Source organism: Gopherus flavomarginatus, chromosome 15 (assembly GCF_025201925.1).
Source record: "Gopherus flavomarginatus isolate rGopFla2 chromosome 15, rGopFla2.mat.asm, whole genome shotgun sequence".
NCBI lineage: Eukaryota > Metazoa > Chordata > Testudines > Testudinidae > Gopherus > Gopherus flavomarginatus.
The window spans coordinates 6,798,180-6,817,082 of record NC_066631.1 but is presented as its reverse complement, the minus strand read 5'-3'; the positions used below and the strand labels follow the sequence as shown (position 1 = coordinate 6,817,082).

The 18,903-nt window shown below is 51.5% G+C and overlaps 1 protein-coding gene across 1 annotated transcript; it reads left to right on the top strand.

Moving 5' to 3' along the window:
- Positions 1-1,772: 1,772 nt before the first annotated feature.
- On the top strand, positions 1,773-15,798 carry LHX5 (LIM homeobox 5). Its single transcript, XM_050924433.1, has 5 exons — positions 1,773-2,116; positions 4,650-4,873; positions 6,704-6,981; positions 9,674-9,839; positions 14,616-15,798. Exons 1-5 carry the CDS (start codon positions 1,944-1,946, stop codon positions 14,981-14,983), a joined length of 1,209 nt encoding a protein of 402 aa, XP_050780390.1. The 5' UTR covers positions 1,773-1,943; the 3' UTR covers positions 14,984-15,798.
- The last annotated feature ends 3,105 nt before the right edge of the window (positions 15,799-18,903 follow it).

Genomic DNA, 18,903 nt, shown 5'->3' with positions numbered 1-18,903 from the left:
CATTGTGAACATCTAGTCTGACCTGCTGTGTAACAGGCCCGAGAACTTCCCACAAAATTCCTAGAGTAGAGCTTTTAGGAAAAAAAAATCTCATCTTGAGGTTCTTCACTATTGTTATGCATTTGTATCTGTTTAACTGTATTTCCATCTATCCATCTATGGCTACACCCACTAATCTGTCTATTGTTATTTATTCTTATCTATCCTATATCGATTGCTGTACCTTCTCAGATGTCCTCCCCAAACATTCAAATCTACCTAACCATCTATAGACATTCTTCACTCTGGTTATACATTCTGATCTATCTAATTTTCTGTCTATCTGTCTACACCTTCTAATCTCTCTGTTGCTAGCTAGATCATGTATCAATAACATTTTATCATCTAATCTATTTATCTATTGCTATAGCGTCTCATCTACCTAGCAATTAGATAAATGATCTAGCAACATTTTATCATCTATCTATTGCTATACCTTCTCATCTATCTATCTATCTGTCTAGCAGTTTAAGACAACAACTTTTATTTTAACTCAGACATATTTTCAGCTCTAGAACATTTCTTTAAAAAGGTTAATTCGTTCGAGCCATCACCTTGCGCACAAGGTGACTGGGCAATTTAAAAGTCCGCAGGACCTGAAATTAAAGAGAAAAATCATATACAACAGCACAAGCACAGCAAGGCTCTCTCTTTCCAAAGGGAGTTTGCTTTCCTGTTCTCCTCCCTTCGTTCTCATGTTGACTCTGGTTTTAAAGATGTTGTAAATTACTCAAAGTAAAACTTTTTTTTAAATGCCCACCAATCTGTATAACAAAGGCCAACTAGCTCGGCAGGGGGTCAATTACCTTCATATCTGAGAAGTACAAAACAGATAACTTCTCATCCCAAGACATTGTCTGAACATGCCTTCTCCTGGGGGGGCCCTCCCCTCAGCATGCCAGTGGCCTAAACACCCCATAGATCGGGGTCCTTTGGCTTTTCTCTTTTTTTATTTGGATTCATGGAGATTACTTGACAAAAGAGCAAGAATTTCTACCTTTTCTGCTTATGCAAAGAGGCAATTAGCTGCTTTCACCGGCTTTCTGTTGACACTGAGGCGAAACAGAATTTGTTTTGCAGGTGCAGTGACCTCCCCGAGGTCTCATTCCCCCCAGCTCCCCCAGAAGAGAAAGATAAAATATTAGCCCCCCCTCCACCGCAAAAAAAATAATTCAAATCTGCACCCACCCACCCATGCAAACAAAATAAAGGGTAAATACTTACTTAGCCCCCGCACCAGGTAAAACCTACTACTGAACAATAGTGGTGCCTTGTTTTTTTCCCTCTGTGCCAAGCACAAGGCTGGAGCCAATTTAGATATGCTATAAATTAAGAGGTTGCCATGGCCACTGCCTTTTCATTGGCCCTCGGCCTCTCTACGTTCTGCGAGACGTCACCAAATCTGAATAAGGATGCGCGAATTACTAAACCGGCAGACAAAGCTGAAGATGGGAACAGCGTGAAAGTGGAGAAAAGTCCCAACCAGCCCTCTACACGAAGGAACAGGGGGCTCCTGGCTTTCTGATCATTGTGTGTTGTTATTAATCCCGTTCGTGGACCGGCTGCTTCCACAGAGGCGCTGATGCTGCTCCAGGCCGAGATGCTGCTAAATTGAAAGGCACCGGGAGAGTCACACCCCCCCGGGATATCTTTGCTCGGCTTCCCCCCACTGAACCTGCTGGGAGAGGTGCGAGGGGCGTGGGGGAAGAGAGGCATCGGCCTTAGTGGAGGGAGTCTGGAAAGCCCCCGCGGCACTTTTCGCCTGCCCTCAGGGCGCCCGGGAGAAGAAGGCACGAAGCTGCCAGTGGCGTTCTCCGTTTCCCTCCCTTGCGATCGCTTGCGGCGGCGGGGTGGGGGTTGCCTTCTGCTTTAGTTTGCCGGTCTCGCCTTCCTCTGCGGAGGTCATGATGGTGCATTGTGCAGGCTGCGAGCGGCCCATCTTGGACAGGTTTCTGCTGAACGTGTTGGACAGGGCATGGCACATTAAATGCGTCCAGTGCTGCGAATGCAAGTGCAACCTGACTGAGAAATGCTTCTCCAGGGAAGGCAAGCTTTATTGCAAAAACGACTTTTTCAGGTAAGTCTCGCAAGAAGGAGGCGAACCTTTTCCTCAACTGCTTGGCTAGCATCGCGGGGCAAGGTTATCTAGCGATACCCTGCTTCGGTGCTGTGCCTAGCTTCCTAGCCACACGCTGAGAGCTCTCGGTAATTGGCACAGTTGCTGTGGCCTCCTCATGCTGCAAAAGGTGTCGGATCTATATGCCACTCCAATGCCCCAAAGGAACCCTATATGTTCCCATAGTGGGTATCCATTTATTATCCGCCCGCCAGATCGGTTTCAGTGATTTTTAAAATCAGTTGTATCTATTGTCAATTTCCTCCTTTTGCGATATTCCTCAGAGTTTTCTGTACAGAAGGGAAGATCCTAGAACTGGGGGGGGGGGAGGCAGGCTTCTTGGTCGCTCGGTAACCCGATTCGAATGTATTTAATTTAGGTATATGCACGAGGTTGAGCCAGATCCGAGCTGATCTGACGCCAGGCCAGAGGGCACGGGTTTGTAGGTTACTTTAAAAAAATCATTCTGGAGTGAAGAAGAATAAAACTTTTCTCAGCAGAAAACTGATTTTCGAATGCCCCGGGCTTTAAAAACAAAGCCACCTGTATTGCGGAGAGGCAGAGCAGAAATCGGAATCAATCCGAACTAAAGTGCACAGAGAAGAGAGAGCGAAATATGGGGGGACATCCCCAAACTCCTTTGCCTCAACATTCCAGCCTTAACTGGGAATTCTCAAACGCACACTAAAGTTCCTAGCAAGACTTTGTGGTCTAATTGGCTGTGCAGGCACAGAGCAAACTTGTCCCGCACCCCCCCCACCCCTTTTCTTTTAAATCAACAAATGAACTCATTGAAAATGTAAAATCGCCCTAAATATCGCTTGGCCTTTTGTTTCTGGCTGTAATTGAGGTAAATGTGGGCATTTGTTTAGCTAAAGGGTGAAAAGCTCAGGGGGTGATTAATACAGAGGGGGGGAGAGGGCAGTTTTCCTAGTCCTGTAGGCCCTGATGAAGGTGAATTTCAATAGGTTAAGTGTCACACTCGCCTTTACACATGTAAACTACTTTTAATGGCCCCTGTGCATTCAGCACCCCTCCCGCTGCAACTCCTTAAATGCCTTTAATGATTTTTGATAAGGTGCAGATGAGCCAATTAGGCTCCAGGATAAGACCAAAAAAATGACTTATGACTTCTAATGTTTTCACTAAATCAACGTCATGGAAAGTGAAGCGGTTCGAAGTTGTGTTTAAACAAGGGAGGGAAAAAACAGTTTTATTTCTCCTCTTATTCCCCATCGTCCACCCCACTTCCACGAGTGCCCCCAAACCTCTAGGGAGCCCGAATCAACGCCCCAAAGTGGAAACTAAAATATCTGCTTTGAAAATACAGGTAGGATCCTGCTGCTTGATAGTCATCATTCACTAGGGATAATATACCCTTTCTGCAATGCAAAATAATAATACTAATTAATAACAACTGATAAATAAATCGGAGGGGTCTGGAATGCTGAAGAAAAGGAGGTAAAAACTCGAACCATTTTCAGCACTGATGTGGGGAAGGGGGCGACCATTTTTAGGATGCTCACATCCCCTCTTCCCACCAGTGTTTTGAATTCCATAAGCAGCCCCTTTTCTCTTCTGGGTCTAACCACCCCGCTAACCAAAGTGTCCTGGTTAGATATTTACTGGCCGAAATGTGACATCATTGAAGAGGACACGAATATTCACACGAATTATGACTGTGCGGGAAGATCCATTGGTTACCTCCTGTGCCCTCGCGAAGTGCAGCCTGACAAAAGGCTGCAAACACTCCGCAGCTTTTCGGTGCATACAACGGGGTGTAAAAATCGCTCCATAAATCCCGCGAAATCAAAGCGGGTCGTTATTTTTACACCGACTCGTGGCTGCTCTTTGAAGCGGCCCACCCGGAGCACACGCGTTCTCGCGCGTATATAGGAACCTGATCCCCTTCCCTCGCCTTCTGCTGAGCGGCGATCTAGCGCCCCATTTTTGTCTGCCCCAAAATACAGCTCCGAAAATGGCCCCTTCGCCTCCCAACTTGGGCGCCCCGGAGAGAAGGATTTTTCCTTCCTCCGCGCCGTGTCTGAGCCAAAGCTGTAGGTAAGGTCGGGCCCGCTTTTTACCTGCGGCGGATATGGGAGGGACCAAACAAAATAGACACCCCAGAATATTTCCCGTGGAGACGGAACTATTAAAGAGGGGGTGAGGGAGCGTCCATTTGTATGGAGTTAAACAAGGAAATTCACACGGAAATGCGAGTCCTCTCTTGGGCTGCTTGAGACGCGCTTTGCTGGCCACGAGAGGAATAATTTTGCGCACGCATTTTGCAGGCAACCAAATCCGCTTTCCTTGCATTGTCACAATCCAGGCAATTGCTTTAATGGCCTCATCTCTCGCCCCCCTGCACCCAGGCGCCTGCAGTTGGGGCCGAGGCACTTATAGACTGGAGGGGACTCTGAGGCCGGGCCGCTAAGCACCCGGGTGTTTATCTTCCTCCAGTCTCTCTCTCTCTCTCTCTCGCTCCTTTTTTTAGGAGGTTCGGTACCAAATGCGCAGGCTGCTCCCAAGGCATCTCTCCAAGCGACCTCGTCAGGAAAGCCCGAAGCAAAGTCTTTCACCTGAACTGTTTCACGTGCATGGTTTGCAACAAACAGCTCTCTACGGGAGAGGAACTTTATATCATAGACGAAAACAAATTTGTTTGCAAAGAGGACTATTTGAACTCGCCCAGCTTAAAGGAAGGGAGCCTCAACTCAGGTATGGAGCCTCCGCCAGCCTCTAATCCGGTGTGGGACCTTAGAGCATAGGTGTGAATTCAAAAAAGCGTCCTGGAGCGGGGTTTTAGTTTCATATTCCAACAGCAAATTCTAGCAACTTGGGGACTTGGAAGTCTTTTTTGTATTGGCCTCTCTCTCTCACACACACACACACACACACACACACCCTCTCTCTCTCTGGCACCAGATACAACCTGAGCTATAGCTGTCGGATACCCACAACCGTGGGTGTGCTGGGGGGGGGGAATCCTTTCCCGATTTATCATTTTCGATCTTTATACACACATCTGTTTACCCTCCCTCTTTTTTTTTCTCTTTTTTCCTATTTCTCAAAATATTTGTGGTTCGGAGAGGGTGGAGGGAGAGTAGAAAAGTGGACTGAAAACTGGAGAGGAGGGGGAGAAGGGGCTGGAAGGGAGGAAGATGGAGGGCTTCCAGGATTGGAAGAGGAAAACGAAGAGATATTTCCATTTTAAACAAAATCCGGCCCGCACCTTCAGCGGGTGCTGGGGGAAAGCAGCCTTTGTCAATTACGCCTACAGACCCAGCTGGGAATGTGTGACCAGCCCGGGGAAGAGGGGTGTGGGAGTTTAGGGAGACAGGTGGTTTTTTCCGGGTTCCTGTTTGATTTGGCCAGGAACATTACCTTCCCCTAAACTCCACCCACGCTCTGCGATCTTACAAAAAGGCCCGTGGCCTGGGATATTTTCCCGGCTTCCTTACATGCGAAGAGAACCCAGACAAGGCCCCAAGCTTCCAGCCCTCCGTCAGGGGAGCGATCCCTTCACGGCCATGGGGCTAACAGCTTCCGAGGCCTTCCACCTCCTCCCTCTACTGAGAAACTTCCTTCCTTTCCCCTAGAATCACACACGACTCCTCAGATTTTCCTCCCTTTCTTCCTCTCGCTCTGCCTTTCCCCCTGTGGCGCCAGAGCCCCTCACGAATGGATGTGAATACCCCAGCTTTGTTAGTCTGCTATGTCCGTGTCTCATTGTGGCGGGTGTGGACATAACAGGCGAGTCACGTACACATGAGCACCCGTTGTGGACCCGATCCTTGGAAGTTGTCTCTGCATCAGGGCGGCGGGATCGGGCCCTCACTGGCCCAGCGGTCTGTGCCTGTGGCCTGTGCTCAACCCCTTTCCCTGGGCTCTGTCTCCTTTCAGCACCTGCGGCTGCATCTTGCCCGGCGGGCTTCGCATGAGGGCCCTGTTTGGGGGTGGGCCCATTTCCGAGCCTGGGGTCAGGGGTTCGCTGGCTCCGAAGCGTGGGGGGATGAGTCAGGGCCAAGGCGGTGAATGAACTCCCCGAGGCCAGGTGGCTACAGCCAAGGCTTTGTGGCAGTGGGTTCTTGGCCCCCAGCGTCGCTCGGTTTGTGCCTGAAAGGAAAACGCTCAGCTGGTCCAAACGAAAGCGCTTCCTTCCCCAGTGTGGGAGTCTCGGGCATGGGACAGCTCCCTCTGTGCCAATGGGCTGCAAATCTGCCATCCGGATCCAGTCACCCTGGTGTAAATCACACCGGAGTCACACCCTCTGCCTGCTCCAGTGGCAGAAAAGGCCAGGGGTGTAGTGCGTCCCTGTTGCCACATAGACCGAGGAGCCCGTTCTGCTGCTAATTCAGACCCCTCATTAACTCTTCGTGGTGTTCACTGGGGAGTGGTTGATTCATGTTACATTAGCGCTGAGAGGCAGGAGGATCTGGCCTCCAGAAAAGTTTAACCCCCTCGGCTCCCCTGCCTGGGAGGGACAGTGGGGGTGAGGGTCCCATCTCTGTCCAGAGTCATCCATCTCCCTCTGCCTCTCCCTTGCAGTGTCCTCCTGTACAGACAGAAGTTTGTCCCCGGATCTCCAGGACCCCATGCAGGATGATACAAAGGAAACAGACAACTCCACCTCCTCGGACAAAGAGACCACCAACAACGAGAACGAGGAACAGAACTCGGGGACCAAGAGGAGGGGACCACGGACTACAATTAAAGCCAAGCAACTGGAGACTCTCAAGGCTGCCTTTGCTGCTACCCCCAAACCCACCAGGCACATCCGGGAACAGCTGGCCCAGGAGACTGGGCTCAACATGAGAGTGATCCAGGTACAGACAAGCCCGGCTACAAGGGGGGCCCTGGCCCAGCATAGGAGAAAGAATCAAAACCAGGGACTAGCGTGACCGCCCATAGCATCGCCATCTGCTTACCCAGCTGGAGCGAGCCCTTGTACTAGCTATTTCTGTGTCCCACTCCATTGGGTCACAGCGCTCAGCCACCTTTTGTTACATCACAGCCTGTCGCCATGGAGATGACTGTGACGTCCCAAGCGCAGCAGTGTGACTTCAGGTGGACCCGTGGGCTGTGAGAAGTGCGGGATGGAGGGGGGAGAAAATGGTGCCATTTAAAGAAAAGGGATCTGGCAAGCCGCCAGTGTCGGAGGAAATTGGCATATAAACAAAGGTCAGGCCAAGCAGATCTTTGCTGTGAATATCTCCCCTTTGTAATCATTATGCAAGCCCCTTTAACAGGCTTTACGAATGAGGTAACGCCCCATTTTACAGCTGGGGAAACTGAGGCATGAGGCAGTGAAGTGATTTGCTCAGGCGCACCCATGTGGCTTGTGGCAAAGCTGGGACTTGAGCCCAGGGCGCCTCTCCCCCACCCCACTGTTCAATTCCTACTGTATCTCTCGCGGGGTTATTAGGATACTGAACGTTTCCTCTTGCCTAGCCAAGAGGCCAATTTCCTGTTGTCAATATTATGATAACAGGTCTAGTAATTGGCCACTGTTAGTAACGGCGATGGTGATCAGAGATTTTTGTCTCTAGTTATATAATTGTTTTCTTCATCTGGAGAGTCCTCAGGCAAAACCCAACGCTCAGTCTCTCTCTCAGGCGTTCTCCTCCAAAGCCCAGTGAACTCAATGGAAAGACTCCAGCCTCTGGCGCTGGCCCTTACGCCAGACGTGCTGACCCACGCAGGCCTGGAGCTTTGGGGCTCAGCCTCCTCCGTGGGAGCTGGAGCCCCCACGCACTCTGGGCAGCGCGTTGAGTGAGTGCTTCAAAGTGGAGCGACTCCCATTGACTTCAGTGAGCTTTGGATCAGACCCAAGTTCCCTAAAGACCTGACTCAGCTCCCATCGAGGTCAATGTCAAGGCTCTGGGTGACATCAGTGGGAGCTGAAGCCAACGAAAATGGAAGCAAAAACCAAACAATGATCAAGCGGTCCCCACCTGACTCCGGGTCTGCGGGCTGTATCTGGTGCTGGGTTACACCTCCAGCCAACAGCTGGTGGGAATTTCTTCCAAGCACGGTGTCAACCTGCAGCCTCAGCCTCCCTTCCGTTTCCTGCTGACTGATTTGAAGCACTGTCAGTTCTTCACTAAACCCTCTTGCTCCTGTACTTGCCTGGAGGAGCTTTCAGGCTAAGCCAGTCAACGCAAGAGAGTTCAGAGCTCGATTCCCCCACCCCAAAATATTTCCATGAATCATAAATTACAAGTATAAAAAAACCCCTTTGTGAAGCTTAGTGGGGTCTAGAGTAAGAAGTTAACTCCAGTCCTTTCAATTGGGTCAACCCGAGAGCTGTCTCTATCTTGACACTTTGCAACAAGATATAGTCACAGAACTGGTTAAGAGAATCTGCAGGTTTATATTAACGAGGAAATGGGCGGAGGGGGGATAGACACAATCCCCAAAACAAAGACAGATTGAGCTGAACCAGAGAAGTATGTTCGGGTCTCTTACTACTGCTAAAGTAATATAAGCAATGGCGGTTTACTGCTGGCAAATATACAGTGTTGAGCGTGTGAAAAAAAATTGCCTCCGGCCAAACAAAAGGAGGGGATGAAGGGCTCTGTATTTCATCTCTGAAATCTGCAAGATGGGAAAATGTCCAAGAATTCCCCCTTCCCTCCCCCTTTAGCATCGGGCGCTGTACATATTCATTCATGTATCTAGGTGTCTGTGCTCTCATTTATCGCTATGCATTTCTGGCTCTCTGTTGCTCTACGTGTTTGTCGATGGCTGGATAGCTAGATTAGGAAAGCAGGCACCCCCACAGCTGTCTGTAGTTTGAAAACCCCCTTTAAGTGCCTTTATGACTATGTCTTCCAGGCTTTAGGGGAGGGGGGTAGGAAGCACACTTCATTATAAACCTCTCCAAGGGTGTGCAAAAATCCTTCACTCTTGAATGGTTCTGAGTTCACTCGCAACTTTCCTCTTCTTATTAATTCAAAGCCAAGCTGCTCTCCATTGGCTAAACTGCCGAGTTTAATCCCCCGGTTGAAAGTTTCTCCTCATTTTTCTTCAGAGCCTCTTCGCCTGCCTCTTGTAAAGGGTCCAGAAAGTACCCAGTTTGTCCAAAGAATGGAAAAGCGGATCTTCGGGGAACCTGTCAGTTGGCGGGGGGAGGATGTGACTTGCTGCTGCCTTCATCTGGCAAATCCTGCAGGGAAAAACTTGGAACGTCTTGAGGCGATCATGTGGAGGGGACCCGCCTCTGAGCTGGCATCCTCTTAGCACCAGCTTCCTGCTCTGTCTGTATATGTGTTGTACCGCAGCAGATCCGTGCGCCCCTGCATTACAGAGCTCAATCAGCGCGTTAGTCGATTAATCTAGAGACACGTAGTGCAAGAGGCGGGCCAGGCCGGTTAAAAGCGGGCAGATCCGAACAAATGATTCACCTTGTGCCTGCCCCTCCAAAGCGCCCGCGTGGCTTGGCAGGGCCTTGGGAGACAGCTGGGCTTGGGGTGGGTGTTGTCACCACGTTGCTGAGGTTGTTTAATTTGCCCGCAGGTTTGGTTCCAGAATCGAAGGTCCAAAGAGAGGCGAATGAAACAGCTGAGCGCGCTGGGGGCCAGGAGGCACGCCTTCTTCAGGAGTCCGCGGCGCATGCGCCCGCTGGGAGGCAGGCTGGATGAGTCTGAAATGTTGGGTTCTACCCCTTACACTTATTACGGAGGTAATGAGCATTTTATGGATCACTTCCTGGGTGACCTCCTAACGCTCCTTGTAGTCAAACATTGAAGGCTGGAGGAGCCTTTCTGTCTTTCTTGATCATTGTTCATTCTTTCATTTTTCTCTCTTGTTAATCGATGTTCTTTTCTATTTGCTCACGGTTCTTTCTTTCTTTCCTTTTGTTTTCCTTTGGGTCATTTGTTCTTTCTCTCTCCTTTCTGGTTATTCTTTCTTTTGCCACCTTTAGAAATGAAGCCTCTGAAGTTTGAACTCGACTGCATTTTAGAGCAGTTCACTGTGTCTTTTAAAGGGGAGAGCCCGTGCTCGCACTCTGTGGTAGCTGGCCGGGAGACTCTGGAGTCTGTTTTTAAGGGAAGGTCTTGACGCTTTCTCCCAATCCGGTTCACGCCACTTCTTCCTTCCAAAGTGCTAGCTCCGGATTCTATTCATTGTTACCACCTTTCCTGGCTGGGCGCGGGGGAAGGAATTTGTGGGTCAGGTAAAGTTGTTACCTTCTGTGCCTTGAACTGAACCTCGCCCGAGTCCAGCAAACTCCGGCGCGTAGGCCCTTGTCGGATTGCCTGGAGCCCCGCAGCCCGGAGAAGTCGTGGAGCGGGGTTTCTTCGGGTGTGTCTCCTCCTACATAGACGGGAGGAGATGCGGTGGTGGGGGGGCTTTGCCTCCCGTCCCGTGCCCTTAGGGTTAGATCGCACCCATATGCTGCCCATGCAGTCTGGGGTTCCCAAGAGAAAGGGACGAGTTAATCTCCGGCTAAAGCCCCTCTCCGTCCCGTGCTGGAAGGGAAGGCTCCGGATTTCACAAGGAACTGTGCGGGACGTCACAGAGAAGCTCCGCTGGGATGCTGTAGGGTTCGCTCCTCCAAACTTTACTACGGGGAGTAAATTTACTCCTCTGGCGCGCGGTCCTGCCCTGGTTACCTTACTCCTGTCCACAGCCAGGGGCCGGATTCTGACCTCAGTTACCCCTGGTGTGAATCCGGAGTCACTCCGGTGTAGCCGACCCCGGATTCTGGCTCTGCAGGACACGTCGCCCGAGTAAAGTTTACTCTCATGAGTAAACGCTCCGGATTTAGACCATAACTGGCAAATGATCATGAAAACCGCCGCACAGACAGGAGGAGAAACATTCCTTCCCTGCGGCTTGGAGGCTGTTTCCTGGCCAGAGGAGAGGCGCAGGGGGGTGGTTGTGTCGGTTCGGTTTTGGAACCAGAAGGGGGCTCCCTTGTCTTCCCCTCCCTCCCGTAGAAATACATCGCATGGCAGATGGAGTGCGCTCCTGCCCTGACATAGTTGGGTGGGTTTTTTAAAGGAAGCAGCGGCTTTAGAGAAAGTAACCCGTGACAGGCGCGGGCAGCCCTGCTCTGCCGCTGCTCCCCAGCAGCGAAACCCGGGGATGTTGGGAGTTCTCTCAGCGCCCCGCTAGACTCGCGCTTCTGCAAACCCTCCGCAGGCGCTCGGCGTCCGGGGGCCCGGGCAGCCACAGCCCTGGGTTGTAGCGGAATCGTGCTGGATCCGAGGAGTTTAAATACAGCATCTTCCCAGACATCCCCTCTTCCCATCCCTGCACCCTTGTCTCTTTCCTTCCATCCCTCCATCCCTTCTTCTCATCCCTTCCTCGTTCGTCCATCCCTGCACCCTTGTCTCTTTCCTTCCATCCCTCCATCCCTTCTTCTCATCCCTCCATCCCTTCTCATCCCTTCCTCGTTCTTCCATCCCTGCACCCTTGTCTCTTTCCTTCCATCCCTTCTTCTCATCCATCCATCCCTTCTTCTCATCCCTTCCTCGTTCTTCCATCCCTCCACCCTTGTCTCTTTCCTTCCATCCCTCCATCCCTTCTTCTCATCCCTTCCTCGTTCGTCCATCCCTCCACCCTTGTCTCTTTCCTTCCATCCCTCCATCCCTTCTTCTCATCCCTTCCTCGTTCGTCCATCCCTCCACCCTTGTCTCTTTCCTTCCATCCCTCCATCCCTTCTTCTCATCCCTTCCTTGTTCGTCCATCCCTGCACCCTTGTCTCTTTCCTTCCATCCTTCCATCCCTTCTTCTCATCCCTTCCTCGTTCGTCCATCCCTGCACCCTTGTCTCTTTCCTTCCATCCCTCCATCCCTTCTTCTCATCCCTTCCTCGTTTTTCCATCCCTCCTTCTTTCCTTCTTCTCATCTCTCCATCCCGCCTTCTTTCCTTTTTCTCATCCCTTCCTCGTTCGTCCATCCCTCCATCCTTGTCTCTTTCCTTCTTCTCATCCCTCCATCTTTCCTCCTTCTTTCCTTCTTCTCATCCCTTCCTCGTTCTTCCATCCCTCCACCCTTGTCTCTTTCTTTCCATCCCTTCTTCTTTTCTTCTTTCTATCCCTCCATTCCTTCTTCTGTCTTTCTTTTCATCCCCCATACCATTTTCTTTCTTCCTTCCTTTCTTTCCATCCCTCCATCCCTTCTTCTCTCCATCCCTCCATCCTCGTCTCTCCTTCTTCTCATCTCTCCTTTCTTTCCAACCCCCATCCTTTTCTTTCTTTCCATCCCTCCATCCCTTCCTCTTTCATTTTCATCCATCCTTTCCTTTTTCTTTCCATCCCTTCTTCTTTCCATCCCTCCATTCCTTCTTCTTTCTTTCTTTTCATCCCCCATACGTTTCTTTCTTTCTCTTTCTTTCCATCCCTCCATATTTTCCTCTTTCCTTCTTTCTATCCCTCCATCCTTTCCTCTTTCTTTCCATCTTTCCAACCCTTCTCCATCTTTCCTTCACTTTCTTTCCAGCCCTCCCTCTCTCTCCCCTCCTCCCCTGCTGCTGATTGGCCCGAAGATACCGATCACGGATCATTCTCGCCCAGAAACCAACGCGCTAAGGCTCCAACTGGCCAAGGCAGCGGGTAGGAGGGAAGGTGAGGGCCGGTTGCCATGACTTTGCCACCCTTCCTGTGGCATCTGTTTGAAGGGTCCCCCCCCCGCACACCCCCCCGCCCTCCCTCGCCTTGAATGCGAGCTCAGCTTGTCGAGATCCCCTCTAATCCCCCTGTTAGAGATTCCGTCCGGTCCTTGGCCAAGTTTGCACCCCTGCAGCAAGCAAGAAAGGGCCATTGTGATGAAGCTGTCTGCCTGAACAGAGCCCCGCTCCCGCCCGGCCCCCGCCCCCCCGCGTGTGTGCCCGGGAACAAAGCTCCAGCTGCACCCTTTTGTACCTCTTTCAGACGGCATTTGTTCCAATTACCTCCGCGCTCCCGGAGCATATGGAAGGTCACTATCACAGGGGCCGGGCCCCGCGGGTTTCCTCCTTCTTTGCTCCCCCTCCCCGCTCGGGCCATGTGGCCCCGGGAAATCCGGCCCCTTCCCCACATGCGGCGGCCGATCTCTCCCTAGCGGCGCCTGATGGGGTGCTGGGGGGCACTGAAGGCAACTTGGGATGGGGGGGCTCTGAAAGTTGGAGCTAGCCCTAGCTGGGGGTGGGGGGTGCCAGCCGGCCTGGCTGCTGCGTGAGCCGGGGGCTTAGAAAAACGACCCCTCACTTGCATCCCTGTCATTGCTGAGCGGGGGAAAAACCTTCCTTTTCTTTCCTTCTGTGCCAGCTAAATAAGACATTTCCCCCTCATCCAGCCATTTACACAACCCCCCCCATCCTGTGTCTACAGAGACACCCTCCCAGCAGTTCTGAGTGTCGATTATTTTTTTTACAGACAGTGACACCTTTTCTAGTTCTTCTTTTTAATTTTCGGTCAGTTACAATTCCGGAGACTATTTTGGTTTTAGGGTTGGAAAGAAATTCAGCGCTTTCAGCTACTCCCGCCCCCAGCGGTTTCTAAGCAGGTCCCAGATTTCGCGACTTCCGCTATTTTCAAAGATTCCGACTGCGATGCTGCGGTTTTGGAGGGTGTTCGGGGGTGTTCGCTTGTCAGGTGCCCGCGCAATCAGTGGCGATGTCACCGAGGCGGTTAATCGAATTAAACACGCCATCTTTCCCCACCCGCTCCTGTTGATTTCAAGCAAAACCTTTCCAAAATGATAAACTGACCCCCTCGCCCAGTTCTTAGACGTGTTGTTATCGTTCTGTGCGCTCGGAGAGAATTTCCGCTCTCTCTGGTTAGCGGAAGACGTTGGCTTTATTAGCGGGTACACTCATGAGTGTCCGGTTAGGAATCTATTTAATCTGTTATTTTGCACAGGATGGGCGGGGGCTACTCTGCAGCTTGGTGGCTTCCCAAAAAGCGTGCAAGTGTCCGATAAAAATCTCTGCCACTGCTCAAAATGTGCCAGGTTCTGATCCTAGACCTTGCTGGCCCCGGATAATGGTGTGACCCCAGCAACGCGTTTGATCCAATCCCTTCCTGGCTTTTATCACCGAATCTGGCAATCGGGGTCACTAGACTGGGGCGGGGGGGGGCAGCCAATGAAAGAAGCAGCCGGCAAATAAATGCCGATCACCGAATTCCACCGGAGAGTCGCTTTCTTGCGCTGCTCTTCTGCGGTGGAGCGAAGGCGACGGGCCAGACGAGTGATCCACCCCCCTGCGGGCAAAGGAGCGGGGTGACCAGGCGAGTGCGCTGCTATTCCCGGGCCCCCGGCCGCCTTTGTGGGCGCGTTGCAGAGAGGTGCTCGCCTGCCCCTCGGGGCGCGTCCCTACGCGCAGGCAGGTCGCAGCCGCTGCTGGGGCTGGGAGGCTGGGGGCCGCTAGCTCCGGGCAGTCCCGGGAACCCCTCGGGCTCTGCGCTGGGCTGGGGAGGCTCCGGAGCGCCCCGGCCCCGCCTCACCCTCCTCTCTCTCCCCTGCTCCAGATTACCAAGGAGACTACTACGGGCCCGGCGGGAACTACGATTTTTTCCCCCACGGGCCTCCCTCGCAAGCCCAGTCCCCAGCAGACTCCAGCTACCTTCCGACCTCAGGGCCCGGCTCCACGCCCCTGGGGCCCCTGGAGCCCCCGCTCCCGGGACACCACGCCTCCGAAAACCAAAGGTACACCGACATGATCTCGCACCCCGACACCCCGAGCCCAGAGCCGGGCCTGACCGGCTCGCTGCACCCCATCCCCGGCGAGGTCTTCAGCGGCGGCCCCAGCCCCCCTTTCTCCATGTCCAGCAACAGCGGCTACAGCGGGCCCCTCTCGCACCCCAACCAGGAGCTGAACGAGGCAGCGGTGTGGTAGGGCTGAGCCAGCCAGCGGGGGGCGCGGGGGACCCCCGGATCCCTCTGCCCCAGGCAGATCCCGCCTCCTCGGCCCAGCCCCGGCTAAGACACCGGGAACCGAAACCGGCCGCCGGACACTGATGCCAAAATTCTCCAGGGTCCCCCCACGCCCCAAGCCGACAGGACCGCAGGCCGCTGGGGCTCCCCGCATTGTGTCTTTCTTCCTCGCCACGTGTTAGCAGGCACGGTGCCGAGACGTGCCAGTGCTGACTAACCTCTGCCAGTATCTGAAGCAGCATCTCTTGGACCAAAGCTGGACTGGACTGGATCACTGATTTCCTGACTGACTGAACTTCCTACTTTTCGGGGGAGGGGCGGGAGTTTTTTCTTTCTTTTTGCTCCATCCAGAATTGCATATTTTTTAATCTTAATCTGGAAAGGGGGGGAACCCCTCGTAAGCCACTATTTTTTTTTATTAGAAGGTTGGTTTTGTGGTGTTGGAGGTGGGAGTGGAAACTGGTGTGTCTTGCAAAAGGAAACCTTAACTGATGATAAGGCGCCCCCTCGTGGTTAGTTCTGGCTCAGCTTTCCAGGACAGCAGGACTTCTGTTTGGAGAGACTTCCATTGGGGTTGGTTTTGTTTTCCACTGGGCAGAAATATAACTAAAACTACCAATAAAAAAGCGATCCAAGTCTGAATGTCTCTGGCAAACACCACTTCAAACCCAAAAGTTTATTGGAGGCTACACGGATTGAAGGATGTATTATAGTTTTTGCTTCTAGTTTCTTTATTTTGTATAAAGAAGAAACAAATAAAGTATGTTTTTGTGTTTACTGCTTATTTATTGTACTTTAGTCAACTAATGCACCAACATTTTTATAGTTTGAAGAGGGGGGTGGGAGGGGAGTGACAGGAAAGAGGTTTGCCGAAAAAAATTAAAAAGGCGAATCATTTTTTTAAAAGAAAAGAAATTGCTTTTCCAAAGTGTTGTGGATTTCCCTTCACCACGGCCTCTTTCAGCTGGTGCCAGGGTGACTAGCTTATGGTGTTCAATGTGAATGAAAAAAGCCTGTTAGTTAACTAATCCTCATTCACCTGCTCCCTTTTTTTAAGAAAAGGAAAATAGCAACCGTGGTTTTAAAAATGCTGCCATGATAGCTTTAGCTTCTTTTTCCAAGGCCTTCTTGCTATTGTGGGAAAAACTCGGGCACAAGACAGTGCAACTAAAATATAGTGCAGAGATCATGCAGCTTTACAATATACTTTAATTACACTGCCTAGTGTCAGAGGTATTTATTCATTAGCGTTATTCTATCCCCGCTCCAGCACTCTGCAAGAAATGTATATAACATCCAGGGTTTAATCCTGCAAGCCTACCTCAGCTGGGTAGCCCTTACTCGTGGAAGTACCCAGTTTCTGTAGTCCCATTAAAACCCTTATGAGTCAGGAGAACTCCAGTGACCCTGCAGACTCGAATGCCAATTCATCATCCCTCAGAGACATTTGCCAGGCTTTCTTCAAACTGCCTGATTGTACGCCGGAGCCCAAGCCCATCCAAGTCAAGACTTTTGTTGGCTTCATCAGTGGGCTTTGGCTCGAGCCCCCATGAGATTCAAGGAGGAGCTGCTTTCAATTTGTTTTTGCCTCTTGAGATTCATATTAGCTTGAGGTCAATGCATACACAACACAGGCAAAGCGTGATAATAGATGTTTTGATTATCTTTTCATCTTCTCTGCGAAACGCGCCCCCCCCCCCCAGAAGTCTCCAACCCTACCCAGAAATTGAAGCTCTATAGGAATGATTTACCAAGTGAGCGCCACACTTGTCACAATAGCCCGAGAAAAGAGCCGGAGTGAGATCATTTTAATTAGGCAGCCACATTTCTCTCCTCCTCATGCCACAGCAGCCTAGAGAAGCAGAAAGCCCATTCAGAGAGGGCTGAATTGTGCACATTCTAACTCACCCAGCAATGGTGGAATCAGTAGTATAAAAGCTATGGGATCTGTAACTTCTTAGTGCCGAGGCTCTATAACTAGCTAGGTAATCATTTTTGTTAAAATAAAATTGTCTACAATGATTGGTTTAAAAGTAAGTGTGTGTGTGTGTGTGTGAGAGAGAGAGAGAGAGAGAGCCCTCAGTGTCTCAGCATGAATAGCTGAAGGATGGCATTCAATTGTTTTATACACATAATTTCTTTACATGCATGTACAAACGCACCTGACGCAGATGTGCAGGTAGACACACAGCCAGAGACACCCACACCCAGCTTTTATTTTCAATGTTACGTTACAATTCTGGAAATAATTGCCCTGATTTTTTTGTTAATCACCCCCATGCAAACAAGGCCTCTCTCTGCTAAGACGCAAATGCTGCCCATGGGGTGTTAGGAGTGAGGCTTGGGGGGGGGTAGCATGGGGGCTGTAAGAAGTGGATTTCAAACTAAGGGTCACGGCATGTCATAGGCGCGTCATCAGTGCAGAGGTATTGGAAAGGCTGGTGCTGTTTCCAAAGGCTGATGGTGGTAGCTTCTCAGCCCAAGATGGCAGGAGAAGATGGGGGTACTGGGAAACAAGAAGTGAAAGCCCCAGAACCAGCGCTTAGCTTGTTGGTGTTCCTGGATCTTTCTTGCAGTTGTTTGTTAACCTCGTTGAGCGAAACTCATTCTGCCAAGGAGAAGGGGCAGGGGGAAAAGGTGCAGAGACTGAGGCCTTTTTACATGGCTCATGCTCCCTTTCAGCATGGGTGAAAAATACCTTCTCCAGGCTGGAGCAGGGGTTTCTGCTGATGGACACCTCCCCCCGCAGGGAGTCCAGGGCTGGTGCTGGCCCATATTGCCATGCGGTTGCCACAAGAAAGTGCAGCTCACGATCTGTGGGTGTGGGGGGAGGGGGTATATTCAGCAGATCCGTCACTGCTGGAGAAAGCTAGTGGGGCTGGTGTTGTGCTGTGCTCATTGTCTGGGGTACGGGCAGGGAAGGTGATGATGAGGCAGCTGGGGCTGAGGTGTTGATGTGAGGCTAACCTGCAGTAGCCAGGAACCACCCCTGATCCTCCCCTGCCCAACGTTTGAGGGCATGTGGTTCTTGTGTATCCGACGTTGTTAAAGGTTCCTTCTCTGAGGGCAGCCCAGCTGCCCCTCATGCTGGAAATAGCCCCTACCACTGTGAGATAATCGAGGCACCTGCTGGGTGAGGTGACCCTTTCTTGGGCCCACGCCACTCACCAACAGCAGTTGGTCGAGTAAAAGATACAGCCTCACCCAGCTAATCTGTCTCCTAGCCTGGGCCCAGCATGGCGACTGCAGTCCACTGCGGGAGAATGGATGTGACCTACCCCAGGAAGGCCATGCGGTGCTTGTTGCAAATGCTGCTCCTTCACACAAGGCCTCGCTGGCTGCTGAGTCCCTTCGCTGGGGCCTTCTCCCCACTGTAGGATGGGCTGACTTTCTCACAGGAACCCCAAACTGGTCACTTCCCTTAGGGCCTGACCCAGTGCCCACTGAAATCAGTAGAAAGTCTCCCAGGCTCAGCAGGGCCCAGGAGACTCTCCGGGGTCCCCCATCCTGACCTGAAAAGGGGCCCCCAGATCAAAGATGGGAGAAATGAGCTTTACACACTATTCTGGAGCTGGAGCATTGGGGCACGAACCAGGCATCTGATTATGGCTGTCAGCATCAAATTAATTTTGGATCATCAATGGCTATTAGCCAGGATGGGCAGGGATGGTGTCCCAGCCTCTGTTTGCCAGACGCTGGGAATGGGTGATAGGGGATGGATCACTTGATGATTCCCTGTTCTGTTCATTCCTTCTGGGGCACCTGGCATTGGCTATTGTCAGAAGATGGGATACTGGGCTAATGGATCTTTGGTCTGACCCAGTATGACCTTTCTTTCTTATTGGCTTCTTCTCTTTTCTTTGTTCCTGCTCTTTCATCATT

Excerpts from the sequence above, each read along its gene's own strand:
- LHX5 (XM_050924433.1), top strand. The coding sequence starts at position 1,944 with ATGATGGTGCATTGTGCAGGCTGCGAGCGGCCCATCTTGGACAGGTTT. Across the intron at positions 2,117-4,649 it reads TGCAAAAACGACTTTTTCAG|GAGGTTCGGTACCAAATGCG; the intron begins GTAAGTCTCGCA and ends TCCTTTTTTTAG. Across the intron at positions 6,982-9,673 it reads TCAACATGAGAGTGATCCAG|GTTTGGTTCCAGAATCGAAG; the intron begins GTACAGACAAGC and ends ATTTGCCCGCAG.